Genomic DNA, 19,725 nt, shown 5'->3' on the forward strand with positions numbered 1-19,725 from the left:
CCTAACCAGCCAGGTTTAGTGTATAAATAGACCACATAAATAGCTGTTCCATTTTTATGCACTAACCCATGGCTGGTTAAGTGCTCTAATTGGGATCCCACCAGAGACTTTACGTAAGTGATAAGTTACTATCCCCACCCTTTTTATCCTGGCCATTCCTCTCCCCAATGCCTTTTCTACATGTCTGACCACCTTACGATCAATAAATATGATCACCCCCAAGCCCACTCTTTTGTATGTGCATATACCAGTTACCTGCAGAAGGAGCAAGGCTTTTACAATTCTCAACATCTAAAACATCAACAGAGGCAAACTAGGCAGTCTACATGGTCTATGTGTTGGCATTTACATGTGTGCTGGTGTAGGGACAAAACAGGCCTTGGAAATGGCACTATGTAGCACTATGAACCTGGCTTTCTTGTGACAGACTTAGTCCAGTGTCAGTTCCTACGCAGAGGTTTGTTCGCAGACCTCAGGCACATTGTTGATACATCAAGGCCTGAGCAAGACAAAGTAACTTTCAATAACAACCCTGTTTACGGAGCTGGGGGACTTCATGGTCAGAAGAAATCAGTTATTTGGTCCCCCAAAGACACAATATGGGAAAACATCAGACATTGTTATTCTAGCCCTCCTCTGATGTCACTTCCTATTTCCGCGAGGGCGGGACACAGTGAGAGAAGGCCCGACGAGGCGATCCGCTTCTTTTACAGGCAGAGGCAGTTCACTGCACTCTAGTGCTGCGCCGCCGATTCAGCGATTTTTAAACTGCAGCCGGTCGGCTGGCAGAGAGAAGGGGGCTGTTGAGGGAGCTGACGGTAGGCAGGTGGGGACTGGGTCGGGGATGGGCTCAGATGAGAGAAGGGGGCTGGAGCTGGAACTGGGGTCTGAGAAGGGAGCAAGAGGGAGAATGGGGCCATGCCTGGGACAGGGGCAGGTGGGAGAATGGGTCTGGGGCTGAAAAGGAGGGCAGGTGAAAGAATAGGGCTGGAGCATCCTCAGAAAGAAGCGTCTGCCATCGCAGCTTTGAGGAGTGGAGGAGTGGCCTAGTGGTTAGGGTGGTGGACTTTGGTCCTGATCCTGAGGAACTGAGTTTGATTCCCACTTCAGGCACAGGCAGCTCCTTGTGACTCTGGGCAAGTCACTTAAACCTCCATTGCCCCATATAAGCCGCATTGAGCCTGCCATGAGTGGGAAAGTGCAGGGTACAAATGTAACAAAAATAAAATAGATACTATTGGAGATTCTACATGGAATGTTGCTATTCCACTAGCAGCATTCCATGTAGAATCTCAAATAGCAGCAACAGTGGAGGAGTAGCCTAGTGGTTAGGGTGGTGGACTTTGGTCCTGAGGAACTGAGTTCAATTCCCACTTCAGGCACAGGCAGCTCCTTGTGACTCTGGGCAAGTCACTTAACCCTCCATTGCCCCATGTAAGCCGCATTGAGCCTGCCATGAGTGGGACAGCGCGGGGTACAAATGTAACAACAACAAAAAAGAGATGTTGTGCCCAGTGCTGACTTGACTGGAAAGCAGAGTCATGGTGTGGAAACTCAACTGAAGTTTTCCTTGTAGCACTACCACTGATTCATTTGAGCTAGTGCTGTAGTAGACTGTTTCCCAGCTAATCAGTTACGAGTTCTAAGAGGCAGTCTAAAAACTGAGCTTTTGCAACCACTAGGATTCAGGCCTATGTCCCTGTCGCTATGCTGTCTCCCAGTCTCTTTGCTGTGTCTCTGGCCCTCCTCATATTAGGCTTCTCCCCTCTCTTCCCTTCCTCCACCCCCTACCCCAAAGTCAGCACCTCTCCCTCTCTCCTACTGACTTCCCCTTCTGTTTGTCATCTCTCACTCTCTCCCTCACTCTGTGAGTTCCAGCGTTTCATCCCTCTCTTCCCTAACACCTCCCAATCCAGTATCTCTCTCACCCCTCTGTTTCCACCCTACCCCTCGTGGGTCCTGCATCTCTCCCCTCCTCCCCACACCTATGTTCCTACAAACTGTACTTCCTGACATTTTTCTTGAGTCTGCCCCCTTTCAATCTCATTTCATGTCCTCTAGTTCTAATTTTGTTCTTCTCCATCTCAAGGTCCTCTAATTTTCCACCTCTAGCTCAAATCTCCTCCTCATTCATTTCTCAACTCTCCCTCCCTTCTCATCCCTCTATCTCCAACTTCAGTCTCTTCACTTCTAATTCCCAGCCCTCTTTTCTCTAGCCTTTCCCATCACATATTCCCACATCTCTTTCCTCCTCCTCCTCCCAGCATTGGATCAGCCATATTCTGTGTTCCTGCACCTGCTTCTCATTCTGCCCTCAGGGGGCAGCAGAGTTTCTCTACCATCTCCTGGAGAACAGTTATTCAGTCAGTTCTTCAGGATTACCATAATGAATGTGTATGCAATACATTTGCTCACAATGGAGCTCCAATATTATGTCATGCATATTCATTGTGGTAATGCTGACTGGCTAGATGTACCTCAAGAAGAAAGTTGAGAAGCACTGATACAGAGAAAGGAAGCTGAAGGAGATATTACAGTCTGAGGAATCCCTCCTGCTAACACAGTGCACTTTTCATTTTTGGTAGCTACAAAAGCAGCTTTCACTTCAATGCATCTAGCTTTGCACACTGCTATCTAACCGAAAAAGCTTTAAGGCACAAGTGGTTTGGTTTCCCATGAGCATTAGACACGAGAGGTTGTGTGCCAGCATTTCCCGGACAAGCTTTCATGGGAGACTGACACAGTTGTGGATGTTATAAAAATATGATTCACCTTTTCCGGAGATGGGAAGGCGGTAGAACTAGAGGACATGAAATGAGATTGAAAGGGGGCAGACTCAAGAAAAATGTCAGGAAGTATTTTTTCACAGAGAGAGTGGTGGATACCCGCAGGAGGTGGTAGAGATGAAAATGGTAACGGAATTCAAACGGTCTGTGCCCTGAAAATGACAGATACAAATCAAGGTAAGGTATACAAAAAAAGTAGCACATATGAATTTATCTTGTTGGGCAGACTGGATGGACCATGCAGGTTTTTTTCTGCTGTCATCTACTATATTACATGGGGGTGGGATTTGGATGGGATAAAAGCATCTGCATTAGTAAGAGTGTGGTCTTTGGTTGCCCACACCCCCTGCCAAGACCCAAGAAGTGGGCTGTCCTGTCCTGGCATATGAAGCAGGGGCTGCAGAAAAAAAAGTGGATTGCCTCTGTGTAGTAGAATAGATACCTCGAGGTAAAGACATGAGATCTCTGGGGCAATGGGATTGGTGACCCCAAGAGTGAGGCAGGTGGGTGACATGCTGGAGATCGAGGTGGGTGAGTACCGCACCTCAAGGAGGCGGATGAACGAGGAGGTCCAGGCTGCGATTCAGTCCTGTAGCTGGAAAAGAGACCAGCAATACATTAATGAGAGAACCTGAAAGCAGATCCAGGTTGCTCCGCCCACAGGACGGGTCTAAGTCCACTAGGATCAGAAGAAATAACAGTAGATGGGAGGAGGGTGTTCAGCTGTTATCGATTTGGACGTGATTACTAGACTACAAAAATAGAAAAACTGTTCACATGAGCTTTTTCTTCTGTTAAAGTTGGTTTTTTTTTTTTTTAATAAAACCCGATGTGGAAGTGAAATTTGTGGAACAGGACTGACAGAGACTGTGCAGTGGTGAGAAAATCCCACAGCCTACCAGGATTTAGTCCAGCCCTGGCCTATGCCCAGCTCAAAGTTAACACTTTTTGCAGATCCTGGTCCGGGTGAATAGCCCAAAGAGTTTAGTGAGCATCTGAACTGTGTGAGCGGAACCAGGGTTACACTGGTGAACTGAACACACATGTGCTATGGGAAAGTTTTATCACTATTTGCCAGTTTTGCTGCTAAAGTCACCTGAATCCAGCGGTCTCCACGGTTATCAATGTCTTCACAGATTGTCAGTCTGCACCGTGCATTTGTCACCAGATCTGTCAGCTGTTGCAAGAAGGTAGGGTTAATGGATATCCTGGAGAAGGCAAGAAATGAAAGCACTTTTAGGATCACACTTTTGTAATATTAAGCATCTTCGGGTCAATATTCAGCTACCGTGGTCAGCATTTTTAAATTTAAATTCTAGCTGTGGTAGTTTTAAAAAAATCTGGCTATTACTATGCCATACTTTGTATTGTTATTTGAATATTTTTACTGCTGTAATTGCCTATAGCTCATGTTTGATCTATTCTTACGGTACACAGCCTTGAGTGAATTCCTTCAAAAAGGCGGTAAATCAATCCTAAGAAATCATTTTAATTTTATATTTGCAGTGCTCTCCTGTATACTAAATCATGAGTTATACTGTTTTTCATCTTATGTAGCTAGTTTGTGGATTTGCTGTGCTTTCCTGTAATGACTGGAGTTCTAATGTTTGTCCAACCTGTACATATTGTATTGCTTCTTTTTATAAATTGTAAACCGTTGTTTTGCAGTAGCAATAAGATACGGTATATAAATTGACGTAAATAAATAAAAATAAATAAATAAATTAAATAAATATTATCCACATAGGTGGTCATTTTATAGACGTTGCCAATCACAGATTCTATGCTTGCACCTGGACAGCCAGATAAAGTTATAGAGTAGAGGGTTAGTCCACATTTCATGACCACATATAGGCGGTAACAAACCTTGCAAAAGGCAGGTGTAAATGTGACCGTGTACATGTTGCACTTTACTGCGTAACTTACACATGAAACTCATAGAATATTGTAAGTGTGGAACACTCCCACGATTACGCCCCCCTCTCACAGTTCCACGCTGGGTGGCTTGGTAAGTCTGACAAATAGCATATAGCGCTCAAGCAGCACCCAAGCGGCACATTCTCAGGTTAATATAACCTTCGTGTGCATAACTGCTAATACTGTAGATTCTTACACACAAAGGCGCATATGTTTAAGTGCAATGAAGCGGACAGTGAGCAGCGCTGAATATCCAGATAGAATGCTGATCGCCAAATTTTCTAGATAGCAGTAATATTGTGTCCACTATCCAGTCTTCGGGGATCCTTTTACTAAGCTGCTTACCGCAGATTAAATAGGCATTACCACAGGATTGGCGCAAGCATCCCATGGTAGATTTGGAATTGGCACAATTCCCAAGCCCTAAAAAATAGATTTTATTTTTTGGTACGGGGGATGTGTTTGGAGGCGGAGAGTACGTCTGCCCTGGATCTTGGCACGTGCTGATCGATTAGTGCAGGATTAGCATGGGAGCCTCTACCACCTAAAAAATAGGGCTCCCATGCTAATGGCCAATGGTAATTAGCACATGGCCATTAATGGAAAAAAAAGAAATTGCATCCATTTTCCAGCCACACTAAAAGTGGCCTCAGTGCGCAGGAAACCCACCTGCTAAATATAGCACAGCTGAGTTAAAGGGCCCGTTGGTGTTAATAGCTAAGAGTGTTTTACACAGTAACACAGTAAATGATAGCAGATAAAGACCTGCAGGGTCCATCCCGTCTTCCCAACAAGGTGGCCAGAGCTGCAGTCGCCACCTTCTGTGAGTCCCAATCAGATATGCTTATTTGTGGGTTGTCAAGTCTCCACCAAGCCAACCTTAATGAAGATGATATGTGGATATAACCAAGACTCCAAGTGTTGCGGACATAAGAACATAAGCGTTGCCATACTGGGCCAGATCAAAGGTCCATCAAGTCCAAAACCTTTTATATTGAAGGATCTCAACTGTGGAATGACTTACCCGTGGAATTAAGAAAGGTGAAAAATTATTTACAGTTCAGGAAGTTACTCAAGACCTATTTCTTCACACAGGCTTTTTCTGGATGATATATTTAATTATAGTTTGGAATCTCTTATTTTACTTTCAGCTTTTGTGTGATGGAGATTTATGAATGTTATTTTGTAAACTGCCTAGAATATAGTATACAGTGGTCTATAAATTGTGTAATAAATAAGCTCAGTACCTGTTTCCAACAGTGGCCAATCCAGGTCACAAGTACCTGGCAAGATCCCAAAATAGTAAAACAGATTTTATACTGCTTATTCTAGAAATAAGCAGTGGATTTTCCCAATTTCACCTTAATAATGGCTTATGGACTTTTATTAAATTATCCAAACCTTTTTTAAACCCTAAGCTAATTGCTTTTATCACATTCTCTGGCAACAAATTCCAGAGTTTAGTTACACATTGAGTGAAGAAATATTTTCTCTAGTTTGTTTTAAATTTACTACTTTGTAGCTTCATTGCATGCCCCCTAGTCCTAGTATTTTTGGAAAGAGTAAACAATCAGTTCACGTCTACCCATTCCACTCCACTTTTTAGTTTATAGACCTCTGTCATATCTCAATTCAGCCATCTCTTCTCCAAGCTGAAGAGCCCTAGCTGCTTTAGCATTTCCTCATAGGGAAGTTGTCCCATCCCCTTTATCATTTTTGTCACCCTTCTCCGTACCTTTTCTAATTCACTATATTATTTTGAGATGTGGTGACCAGTCAAGATGTCTTCCCTCCCCCTGAGCTGCACAGCAGCATATGACAATCAAGTGATCTACAACACTGGGGTTGCCGAATCTTCACCGTCTTTTGCAGGACACAGACCATAGAAGTCTGTGTGGCATCGGCCTCACTTCCCACTACTCTTGCCCAATATAACACCTCAGCAGCCATTTGTTATCCTTTTCATGCTATAATGTAAGTTTCTAGCATCTCCGATCCAATGTTCTCTACTTTTAAATTGTGATTTCAATTAACCATGGAAGAACTGCAGAAGGCAGTTAAAGCATCGAAATTGAGACCTGCTCCAGGTCCGGACGGACTATCGGGAGAATACTATAAATCACTACACCCAAAAGCACTGGTGCACTTGCTAGTTACTTTGAAGAGGTGGGATTCATGAAGAAGAGGAGAGCGGTACACAATGTGAGGAAACTATTGCTGGCAATGGCGGCCTGCAGGACAAGGGAGATCCCAGCATGGATCATAAGCCTAAACGCAGAAAAAGCATTTGACCGGGTCATTTGGGAATACCTATTTCAAGTCATGTCAACAATGGGTATCTCCGGGTGGTATATGAGGGCGGTGAAGACGCTGTATAAAGACTTTAGAGCTAGTGTAATAATTAACGGAAGGAGGGAGAGTGAGGTCCCGATAAATAGAGGTACGAGACAGGGGTGTCCGCTCTCCCCGCTGCTATTTGTGCTAGCAGTGGAGCCTCTACTGAGGGCTATGAAGGAGAAGAGGGAGATACAGGGGGTGGAAGTGGGGGGGGGGGCACAATCTAAAGGTGTTTGCCTATGCAGACGACCTCCTCCTAGCCATAATGGACCCCGTTAGCTCCCTGGAGTCTGTGTTGGCGGAGATGGGGCGATTTGAGGAGCTGTCTGGATTTAAACTAAATTACACCGAGTCATACAGCCAGTTGCAGCTGAAGGGGTGGGAAAATGGCGTGGTCCACAACTAATTTGGACGTCAGGCTCCATCAGATACCTAGGAGTAAAGATCTCTGCTGACCTGGCCAGGTTATATAAAGAAAACGTGGAATAGTTGTTAAAGGAGACAGAAGAGAGGCTGAGCATGTGGGGTTCCCTGCCTATATCATTACCAGGAAGGATAGCATTGTACAATATGTACCTTATACCAAAATGGCTATATGTTTTCCAAACGTTGCCCCTATATCTAGAAAGGGCAGATGAGAAGAAATTAAAACAGTTACTCCAGCGATTCTTCTGGCAAGGGAAAAAGGCACGCCTACCGATGTCTGCATTAACCGTTCCAGTGGAATATGGCGGAATGGGAGTGTTAAGTGTGAGGCAGATGTCGGTGGCATGTGGAATGCGTCATATAAATGACTGGTTTTGAGGTACAAAGAACTTCTCTAACACAGATTTGGAGCTACAGATAGAACCTAAAATACACTTTACCAACTACTTGCATGCGGGGGGAGCACAGATCCCAGCAATACTGAAACTATTTATTTATTTATTTATTGCATTTGTATCCCACATTTTCCCACCTCTTTGCAGGCTCAATGTGGCTTACAATACATCATGAATAGTGGAAATGTAATAGAAATTAGGCATTTATTGTTACAGAAGAATCTTTGGCAACATGACAATGATAAGACATGATAGTTGTATAACAAGCAGATATTATAAGACAGTTCTAACTATGTATGGAGGAGTTATGTATATTCACATTGGTTGATCTTTGTGGTAAGCCTTGTTAAAGAGATGGGTCTTCAGTAGTTTGCGGAAGTTCGTTAGTTCGTAGATCATTTTTAAGTTGCGCGGCAGTGCGTTCCATAACTGTGTGCTTAAGTAGGTAAAGTTTGATGCGTGCATTAATTTGTATTTTAGACCTTTGCATGACTATGGCAAAGGCAGTGTGGTGTTGGGTGTGCCATCTACATAAATTCTCAGCACGGATAACCCCGTTTTGGTCCATCTGTGAGAACATGAACTTTGACCCTGTACAGCTTTATCCGGTGTTCCAGAAGTGGAAAAATAAAGGAATGATATATCTAATTCATGTGCTCACCAAAGAGGGCCGGATTAAGACTTTCCTAGAACTGCAACAAGAGTATGGGTTGCAAAAAAAGGAGGAATTCTACCATCTGCAACTAAAGCACTACGTGGGCTCCCTGGAGTGGGAGTCCCTAGCGGGAGATGTGCAGGAAGAGCTCTCTGCGGCATTCTCCCTGGCAGCACAGCAAGAAGTGCCACTTACCTTCCACCATAGACATATACGAGATACGATGGCGGAATTAGACTATGCCAAGTTGGCGCAGCAGTGGAGTGCTGATTTGGCAGAGACCATAGCAGCCGCGCAACTGAAAACGCACATCCTGTCCATTAGAGGTTCATCCAGAGCGGCAAGCCATTAGGAGCTACAATATAAATTCGCGTTGCGCTTACATATAGCTCCCAGACGTGCTTTCCACATGGGAGTGTCCCCTTGGGGCGCTTGCCCGAAATGTGGCTATGAGGGAGCGACATTAGGCCACATGTTCTGGAGCTGCAAAACGGTGGAAAGAATTTGGAGGTGTATCCTAGCTGACGCATCTAAAATCTGGAAATCAACATGGAGCTATGATGCGAGTCTACTATTCGGCCATCACAGGTTGGTGAGGCCTAGCCCCAAGGGGCTGGCGGAATTTGCACGTAAGACTGCTATAGTTGCCAAGCAAACTATACTGGCGGAGTGGATTTCTCCTCGGCCGCTCACTCGACAGCTATGGAGAGGAAAGATGTTATCGTTAATGCTTCTAGAACGGATGAGAGTTGTAAGTTGGGACTCGGAGGCTGGGAAGAAGTTCCAGTCCTGCTGGGGCCCCTTCTGGGAGACTCTTACCCCAGTGGCTCGGAGTCATCTGTTGAACTGTTGAGACCACAGAATAGACTGGTAGAATTGAGGAATAGATAGGAGCTTGAGGAGGGGAAAGGAACAAGGGGGGAAGGGGGAGGAGGGAAGAGGGATATAGTGGGAGAGTGGGGATGCTGTAAATGTAATTGATAAAAGATATCTGGTCAGATGTATATACTTGCTGTGCAGATTGCAAATGTAAATGTTCTAACAAGGATGTCAAGGGAATTGGAGGGGGGGACATGGGATAAAAAGTGAAATAATTTGATGTCGGAATAAGGTTTGGCAACAATTGTTTGTACCAGTATGCCTATGGAGATTGGGGGTGGGGAGGAGGGGATAAAAGGAAAACCTATTGACGGCAACGAGGAAGCGGGATGATTCTTATGACATTTATATTGTGTTCTCTTTGAAGTTTTAAGCCTGTTTGTATTGATATTGTTGTTAATAAAAAAGACTTAAACATAAATTGTGATTTCAGAAAGCAGTTTGCTGTTTGTGCCTTAGAAAAAGTAAAGATATGGAAAATGATGGGGGGTGGGGTGTAGTTTCCCTTGTGACTTATGAGAAATTTTGTTTTGTTTGGGTTTTTAAAACTAATTTTCATTTTGGGAGCACTGAGGCTCACACTAGGTGAAGTAGAAAGTAACTGTCATAAAAAGACTCTTTCCCATGGAATTGCATCACTGCCATGTGCCGAAGAACATGACAAGCTCCTTTGCACACTCCTTCAGTGGCCCCTCTAGCAATTTACTGTGCCACTTCTCCCTTTATATCTCCTATGCCTCGTCTCTCTACTTAGTCTCATTATTGCCTTCAGTGACTCTGCTCCCATGACATCCATCCTCTTCTTCAACCTTGAACTCAACATCAACTCCAAGTGAGACAACTCCAATCCTCTGCCATATCCCCTACACATTCTGCATACCGACCAATCCAAGGGGAGGGGGCTTATCAATGCTAGATCAGTCCGAGGTAAAGGCATTATTCAGAATAACAAATTGGATCTCTTTTGCACTATTTGCCTGATAACTTTGCATTTATAAAGCACATTATTTTGTCAGTTTCCAAAAGCACTTATGTAGTTGGAATGTACTGCCAACCACACATGCATTTTTTTTTCAATTTACTGCCACAAGGAATGTACACAATGCTGCTGTCTTACCTGCAGACAAAGACCTCCACAGGGTCCAGAATATTTGGGGTCATTATCCATGGAGCCACTCGGAAGACCACCTTATCTGTAAATAATGGGCTGCCTGGCACACCCTGCAGAAAAAAGGTAGACTGTATTGGTTATCAGATTGTAAATATTTCCAGTCTTTTGAAAATTCCTTTGCCCACTCACCTAGGACAAGTATATTCCCATGGCTGATGGGAAAGCTGAATAGGTTTGGGGTAAGTCAGTCTTTTTTGCGCTAATCAGGGCCCACAGCAGGAGAAAGACACTTTTGTGATCTGCACTAGAGCCAGAGGGATGAGGAAGGGTAAGGAGAAAGGGGGACGGGAGAACTGCAGCAATGCCAGACCTAGATGTAGTGGGGGGGACGGGAGAACTAGAGTGATGCCAATTAAACCAGAACCCCCACACTGGAAGGCTTTGTGGTCTGGATTGCAGATCACGGTCCACCATTTGAGTAGCCCTGGTGTAGAGGGTGATATACTTCTCTTTTTAATTTTGTTATATAGGAGTAGCCTAGTGGTTAGTGCAGTGGACTTTGGTCCTGGGAAACCGAGTTCGATTCCCACTGCAGCTCCTTGTGACTCTGGGCAAGTCACTTAACCCTCCATTGCCCCTGGTACAAAATAAGTACCTGAATATATGTAAACTGCTTTCAATGTAGTTGCAAAAACCTCAGAAAGGCGGTATATCAAGTCCCATTTCCCTTTCCCTTATGACATCACAATATCAGAAGTGAGCCAAGTATCGGGCAATCAAGCCACTGTGACATCACTGATGAGGTTGGCTCTTATTGGTGGAATGAGTGGAGGAGTAGCCTAGTGGTTAGTGCAGTGGACTTTGGTCCTGAGAAACCGAGTTCGATTCCCACTGCAGCTCCTTGTGACTCTGGGCAAGTCACCCTCCATTGCCCCTGGTACAAAATAAGTACCTGAATATATGTAAACTGCTTTCAATGTAGTTGCAAAAACCTCAGAAAGGCGGTATATCAAGTTCCATTTCCCTTTCAAAATACAATATAAGATTATCTCTTGATCAAGAAACACAGAAAGCAACAAATTTGTTAGACTTTTAACAATAAGTAACAAAAATAATCTTCCTTAGACCACCAATTTAGAGGGGAGAGAAGAAAAGAAAAGGAAGAAAAAAAAGCAGAAAAATGAAAATCAACAAAGGCATTAACAGGAATTTGAACTTCCGTCAATCCCGAGTATAAGCCACTTCTCCCAACCTAGATGATCTTCTTCATATTTAGGAATGTACGCAACTGCTCAAGAACAAAAAAACAAACCAACATATTTTGTCCCTCCCAATCTTACAATACATTTACAAGGATGTGATAGAAGGAATGTGGCTCCAAAGTTTTTCACTTCTTGTCTCATTGCTAGAAAAACCTTCCTCCTATCTTGTGTTGTTTGTGTCACATCAGGGTAAATCCACAGTTTTTGCCCATAAAACATTTCTTGAAAATGTCTAAAATAAAGTCTCAAGGTTGTATTTAGATCTTGTTCAGAAACATATGGCAGAAGAAACAAAACAGGAGACAACCCACTGCAGTATCCAAGCAGACAGTACAAAATAGTGATCCAAGGATGAGACAGCAAAAGTTCACTCAAATGTAACTGATGAAAACTAGACCCAACTTGGCCAAGTTTTGGATCATCTTTGTGAGGGGTCACACTGGTTTCCAAATATACTCACTGGTAAATGCATAAGTAGCCAATATATATTACAATTCCTGCACTGAAGAATCAGATCCAATGCCTCTCTGCTGTCTTGGCCTTCCTTGGATCACTGCTGCTGCTGCTGACTGTGCTGTCTGCAAAAACATATGAAACCAATAAAGTTGCCCTTTGAGTGGTTTCTATAATAGAATCTTCCAAAATTGCTGACATGTTTTTAAGATCTGAGGCCTCCTGGACTACATTCACTTCCGGTTCCCCTGGATATTCTTTGAGGCAATAGGCAAGTAATAGAATGTATTCATAGGAAGAATATTATCAGAGGAGAAACCTAACACTTCAACAAGATACATCTTGAAAAGATCCATAGGCAATATTCCAGGGGTTTTTGGAAAGTTCAAAACACGCAGATTAAGCCTTCTATTAAAGTTCTCAATTTGCTCCAATTTTCTACGAAAAACTAGTTTATCTCATGCCATGATACTTTTAAACTCTTGAAGGTCTCTCACGTTATCACGAATTAAAGTCTTCTGTGTAGAGAAGTCCAGTTTAACCATTTGATCAACTTTAGACACCAACGATAAGACCAGGAAACTGTATCTTAGAGCTGTTGCAGAGCCTCCCAGTTCAAATCTAGGGTAAGAGCTGTGGGAGCCTTCAACAACTTCCTCATTGCTGCTCCTACCTCCAATGCTGAGCTGACTTCCTTTGGACCGATGCCCTCTGGCGGACCCTGAATCATAGTCACTTCGGCAATGCAAGCCCCACCATTGGGACCTGAGGCAGTCACTGGACACGGTGGGACATGTGGCATCAGGGGTGATAATTATGTCTCAAGCCCAAAGGAAGCAGACATTTCCTCGCCCAATTCCACCATTGGGCATCTCTCGACGACTACAATAGAAAGTCCTGTTGTGAAGCAAACTATTCTCTGCTGACCAAAGGGAATCGTAGGCGCCACAGGGGGAGCACCCTTAACAGTTCCCTTTCTCTTTGTATGAGGCATAATAGAGTAGGAATTCAGCAGCAGAGTAGATGCATCTTACTCACAGAACCAATCAGGGAGTGACATTCTTCTGTATGAAATAAGCTCAAGCCTTGGGAGTGATTCTGTCTGAAGATCTTAAGGTGCCAAACAGGTATAAAAGGCAATGGCAAAAGCTAGAAGGATTCTTGGGTGCATAGAGAGAGGCGTGGCCAGCAGAAAAAGGGAGGTGTTAGTGTCTCTGTATAGGTCTCTGCTGAGACCTCATTTGGACTTCAGTAAAAATATAAACAGGATGGACTTGTTCCAGAGGGCAGCTACTAAAATGGTCAGTGTTTTTCATCATAAAACTTATGGGTCAGACTCAAAGATCTCAATACGTATAGTGTGGAAGAAAGTTGGGAGACGGTAGATAGGATACAGACAGTAAGAAAAACAGTCAGTATTATTTTTGCTAGACTGAAACTGATGAAACAATTGAAAGATTTGACCCCAGAGATTGGTCATCTAAAGTACAGTTATGCTATGGTTTGACTACTGTAACAGATTGTTTTTAGGATTGCCAAAGGTGTTAAAATCTCTTCAAATTGCACAAAATACAGCAACAAGAATCATTTTTGGTCTTTCTAGATCTGATCATATATCACCAAGTCTTATGAGCTTGCATCAGTTACCGGCTGAGTACAGGATTTGATACAAAATGTTACTGCTTGTGTTTAAAGTACTAACTAATGCTATCTCACCAATTATTTCTACCAGTTTTCATACCCATCAGCCATCACAAACACCATGAACTTCATCTGCTCAGTTATTAGATGTTCCATCTTTTCGATTGATAAGGTTGGAAGAATATAGGTCAATGATTTTTTTATGTATTAGGATGAAAGTTATGGAACAAATTGCCAGCTCAGATTCGTTTAATAATATCAATGCCTGTATTCTATTTTTAGTTTAGTTTTGTACTTTGTTTTTATAGATTGTGAACGTTAACTATGTTGCCATCTTATCTGTTGATTGTAATTCTGTATGTTTGTTATGTAATCCGCTTAGAATTTTTAAGATATGCGGAATACAAGATTTTTTTCAATAAATAATTTATATACTTCAGAGGCATAAATACACAGGAGGTGAGTCTCTGTAATGAGAAAGCATAAGACAAAGTCAAAAAAGGATGTACTCAGGGGTAATCAAAGAAAATACTTTATGGAAAGGGTTGTGGATGCATGGAATGGCCTCTCAGTAGAGGTGGTAATGACAAAGTCTGTATTTGAATTCAAGCAAGCATGGGACAAGCACATAGGATATATAATGGAGAACAAGGGAGAGTAGATGGTATGGAACAGCAGACTGGATAGGCCATAAGGCTTGATGTGCCATAATTTTCTTTGTTTCTAGTAGTTGATGCAAGAGTGGACATGTGTGTTTTGTGTTTTTCTTCTCCATCCAATTTTAATTATTATATACTGTATACAGCTTTGTTGTTATCTATAAAAACAATCAAGCAAGTTGATAAAAAACAAAAATATATGTGTAGTTTTTAAGATATACATCTATATACTTCACCCGCATAAATTTACATCTGCTCCCAAGCAAGTGTAAATATAGACAGGTACACCTTAGCTGCAGTTTCTGCAGGGTTTATACAGCTGTTTCATAAAACGGGCTCATTTTCAAAGCATTTAGACTTACAAAGTTCCTTAGATTACTATGTAATACACCTGAAAAGCACCTATGTGTCTTCAAAAAATAGCCCCCAAATAGCTGTCTACTTAGCCTCCCAACCTAAGCAACTTGCTATAAAATTATCCTCCATGTGCAATCCTGCTTTGGTCCCTTTGTCTCTATGATCTCATTCCATAAGAAAGGAGAAAACCAAAGGCTTCCACAAACCGCATAAATATCACGGGTGGAAGGAGTAAAGCATCAAATTAACTCCTGATGAAGGCTGCCAAGCCAAAACACGGCCTGTGTTGAGTATGTTCAACTGGGAATGGAGTATACAAGTGATCAATAAAAGAGCCGGTTTTACTAAAGTGGATCATCTTGATGCTTTACTCTTTTCACCCCTGAGATTTACTTGTCTATGATCTCATTCACCATTACATAGTTCCCTTCTTTCTTCGCTCTTGGTCTCAAACATTCAGAGTCCCTCAGACTAGGCTGGGAAACTCCTATTTCTGGGTCTCTTTGTTTCTTGCACCCTATAATTTTTAACTGAAACAGTAAAGGGAGTAGACAAACCTTAACTAGTCTTACAAAAATTATAACATTAAAAGTGGTGAGATACAAAAAATTGTTTTGACTACCAACCAGCCCAAAATGACTTTGCAAGGAAAAGCCAGGTAGGAAGCATCATAAACCCTATACTTTTTAATGCAAGATTTCCTATTTCATGCCCAGATGATCGAAAGCCCTGTGCTGTTCTTGTATATGGTGTGAAGCCTGACCCAGTGCATGCTAGGATGCACTGGGCAGGGCTGGAAGAGGACACCCCTCCTCTAACACTAAAGGTACGGGGGATATGGAAGAGGGCTGCTAGACTACCAGGTAAGGGGGGGGGGCTTGATTTGAGGCCTACTGGGCCATCAGGGTTTTCTTTTAGAGATGTGAGGGGGGGTTAAGGGGCTGGAGATCCACTGGATCTCCAGTCCCCCATGAACTTATGTCTGGGGGTTGGGGGGACTGGAGGTGGCTTTGGTTGGGGTCAGGGGTGGGGGGAGTCTCTGGGTTTCTACTTCTGCAGGGGGTTTCTATTGGGGGAAATGGGGGGCCTGCTAACATGTACATGCATGCTGGATAGGGCTCACCATTCCTCCCCAATGGTCTGCAAACCCTAATGCCAGCTCTGAGCTGGTGTAGGTCTTGCCACAGACAGCATGCCAATGTTTTGCTGATCACTGGGGAGAAATACATTTACCATGAATTTGTGCGCTACTTGTGGTAAGAGCCATAGGTGCCCCGTATAAGAGGCTTTAGCCTCCCCAGCCCAACCGTGACCTTGCCTTGCTGCCCCCACAAGCGCAGGGCTCCTTCCCTCTGACTCAGCTCCCTGACCAGCAGCCCTCCTCCTCTCCGTTCCTTCCCCCTCCCTCAATGCGCACGTGTGTGTGTTTTACTTTCCGTGGCAGCGACGTCAGTGAAGAAGAAGGCACTGCAGGCTCGCCTCCAGCTCCAGCTTCTCCCTTCCCTCTTCACACAGTGTCCCGCCTTCTGCGATGATGCATTTCCTGTTTCCACGAGGGCAGGACACTGTGTGAAGAGGGAAGGGAGAAGCTGGAGTTGAGCCTGCAATACCTTCTTCTTTACTGACGTTGCTGCCACGGACAGTAGGGTTTAACACTTGGGAGGGGCAGGAAGGAACGGGGAGCTAAGGGAGGGCAGGGAGAATCACTGGACATGGAGGGGAGGTGAGGGCAGGGGGAAAGAACAGATCGCTGGAGAGGAGGGGAGGGCAGGGGAGAGAGGAGAATTTCTAGACATGGATGGATGGAGGGGGCAGGGGACAGAGATGAAATTTGCTGGATATGGATGGATGGAGGAGAAGGCAGGGGAGAATGGAGAGTTGCTGGACATGGATGGACGGAGGAGAGGGCAGAGGAGAATTGCTGGACATGAATGGACGGAGGGGAGGGCAGAGGAGAGGAGAATTGCTGGGCATGGATGGATGAATGGGGGCAGGGGAGAGAAGAAATTTGCAGGATATGGGTGGATGGAGGAGAGGGCAGGGGAGAATGGAGAGTTCCTGGACATGGATGGAGGGGAGGGCAGGGCAGGGGAGAATGGAGAGTTCCTGGACATGGATGGAGGGGAGGGAAGTCAGGAAGGAGATGCACATGGATGGAGGGAAGGGAGGAAAAATTCTGGACATGGATGGAGTAGAGGGCAGGGAAGAGAGGAGAAATGTTGGACAAGAATGGAAGGAAGGAAAGACAAAGGAAGGAGATGCACACAGATGGAGTGGAAGGGAGAGAGGAGAAATGCTGGTCATGGATGGAGGGGAGGGAAGACAGAGGAAGAAGATGCACATAGATGGAGAGGAGGAAAGTGAGGAGAAATGCTGGATATGGATGGAGGGAAAATTGCTGAATTTATGGGCTGGATTGGAACACTTTGAGGGCAGATGTTGAAACTGGAGAAAGGATAGGGACAGGGCTACAGATGGTAGACAGGATGCATAAGAAGGATGGTGGACATGGTGAGAGAAAAAATATCAAATGGAAAAAACATAACATAGTAACATAGTAGATGACGGCAGAAAAAGACCTGCACGGTCCATCCAGTCTGCCCAAACAGATAACTCATATGTGCTACTTTTTGTGTATACCCTACTTTGATTTGTACCTGTGTTCTTCAGGGCACAGACCGTATAAGTCTGCCCAGCACTATCCCCACCTCCCAACCACCAGCCCTGCCTCCCACCACCGGCTCTGGCACAGACCGTATAAGTCTGCCCAGCACTATCCCTGCCTCCCAACCACCAGTCCCGCTTCCCACCACCAGCTCTGGCACAGACCGTATAAGTCTGCCCAGCACTATCCCCGCCTCCCAATCACCAGCCCTGCCTCCCGATCTTGACTAAGCTCCTGAGGATCCATTCCTTCTGCACAGGATTCCTTTATGCTTATCCCACGCATGTTTGAATTCCGTTACTGTTTTCATTTCCACCACCTCCCGCGGGAGAGCATTCCAAGCATCCACTACTCTCTCTGTGAAAAAATACTTCCTAACATTTTTCTTGAGTCTGCCCCCCTTCAATCTCATTTCATGTCCTCTCGTTCTACCACCTTCCCATCTCCGGAAAAGGTTCGTTTGTGGATTAATACCTTCCAAATTATTTGAACGTCTGTATCATATCACCCCTGTTTCTCCTTTCCTCCAGAGTATACATGTTTAGTTCAGCAAGTCTCTCCTCATACTTCCTGAGCCCCTACATCTTGCCCCTTCTTTGGCCACCTTTAAATCTAGACTGAAAGCCCACCTCTTTAACATTGCTTTTGACTCGTAACCACTTGTAACCACCTGCCTCCACCTACCCTCCTCCTTCCTGTACACAATAATTGATTTGATTTGCTTACTTTATTTTTTGTCTATTAGATTGTAAGCTCTTTAAGCAGGGACTGTCTTTCTTCTATGTTTGTGCAGCGCTGCGTATGCCTTGTAGCGCTATAGAAATGCTAAATAGTAGTAGTAGTAGTAGTAGTAGTCTTGTAACGCAAATCCCATACCATTCTCGTAGCTTTTCTTTGCACCGCTTCAATTCTTTTTACATCCTTAACAAGATACGGCCTCCAAAACTGAACACAATACTCTAGGTGGGGCCTCACCAACGACTTATACAGGGGCATCAACACCCCCTTTCTTCTGCTGGTCACACCTCTCTCTATACAGCCTAACAACCTTCTAGCTACGGCCACCGCCTTGTCACACTGTTTCGTCGCCTTCAAATCCTCAGATACTATCACCCCAAGATCCCTCTCTCCGTCCGTACCTATCAGACTTCTCCCCGCCTAACACATACGTCTCCCGTGGATTTCTATTCCCTAAGTGCATCACTTTGCATTTCTTCGCATTGAATTTTAATTGCCAAACCTTAGACCATTCTTCTAGCTTCCTCAGATCCTTTTTCATGTTTTCCACTCCCTCCCGGGTGTCCACTCTGTTACAAATCTTAGTATCATCCGCAAATAGGCAAACTTTACCTTCTAACTCTTCGGCAATGTCACTCACAAATATATTGAACAGAATCAGCCCCAGCACCGATCCCTGAGGCACTCCACTACTCACCTTTCCCTCCTCCGAGCGAATTCCATTCACCACCACCCTCTGGCGTCTGTCCGTCAACCAGCTCCTAATCCAGTTCACCACTTCAGGTCCTATCTTCAGCCCATCCAGTTTATTTAAGAGCCTCCTGTGGGGAACCGTGTCAAAAGCTTTGCTGAAATCTAAGTAGATTACGTCCATAGCTCATCCCTGATTCAATTCTCCTGTCACCCAATCAAAGAACTCAATGAGATTCGTTTGGCACGATTTCCCTTTGGTAAAACCATGTTGTCTCGGATCTTGCAACTTACTGGCTTCCAGGAAATTCACTATCCTTTCCTTCAGCATCACTTCCATTACTTTTCCAATAACCTAAGTGAGGCTTACCAGCCTGTAGTTTCCAGCTTCTTCCCTATCACCACTTTTGTGAAGAGGGACCACCTCCGCCGTTCTCCTCTTGAAGGATCTACATATGGTCATTAATAAAAGGAGCTCATTGTGAAAACTAGCCACCCTAAAAGGGTGTTTTGTGGCTCTACATGAGAACTGTAATATTATGATCCCTTGTTTTATATTGTTTCCTGCCCGGCGATGCCGCTCCCGCTCGCTCAAGTGCCGCTTCACAATGGCTGCCAAGACTTCAAGCTGGCAAACTACTGCTGAGTTAATCCGCTGTTCATTACCTTTCCTATCAGAGCCTGTGATTATCTCAGGCACTGACAGGAAGGGTCGATATTAAAAAAATAAAAACCCAAGCATACTGCTGTGTGC

At 44.3% G+C, this 19,725-nt stretch overlaps 1 protein-coding gene across 2 annotated transcripts in view; it reads right to left on the reverse strand.

The window, feature by feature from the left end:
• The window catches only part of LOC115482654 (protein-arginine deiminase type-2-like), a 148,043-nt gene that overhangs the window by 41,639 nt on the left and 86,679 nt on the right, over positions 1-19,725 (reverse strand). For both annotated transcript variants that reach the window (XM_030222613.1, XM_030222612.1), the window contains exons 8-9: positions 10,513-10,616; positions 3,883-3,994 (exon numbers count right to left, since the gene is read on the reverse strand). In XM_030222613.1, the coding sequence (XP_030078473.1) occupies positions 3,883-3,994; positions 10,513-10,616 (216 nt within the window). The remainder of the gene's footprint in view (positions 1-3,882; positions 3,995-10,512; positions 10,617-19,725) is intronic.

The sequence above is a fragment of the Microcaecilia unicolor genome, chromosome 13 (assembly GCF_901765095.1).
Source record: "Microcaecilia unicolor chromosome 13, aMicUni1.1, whole genome shotgun sequence".
Classification (NCBI taxonomy): Eukaryota; Metazoa; Chordata; class Amphibia; order Gymnophiona; family Siphonopidae; genus Microcaecilia; species Microcaecilia unicolor.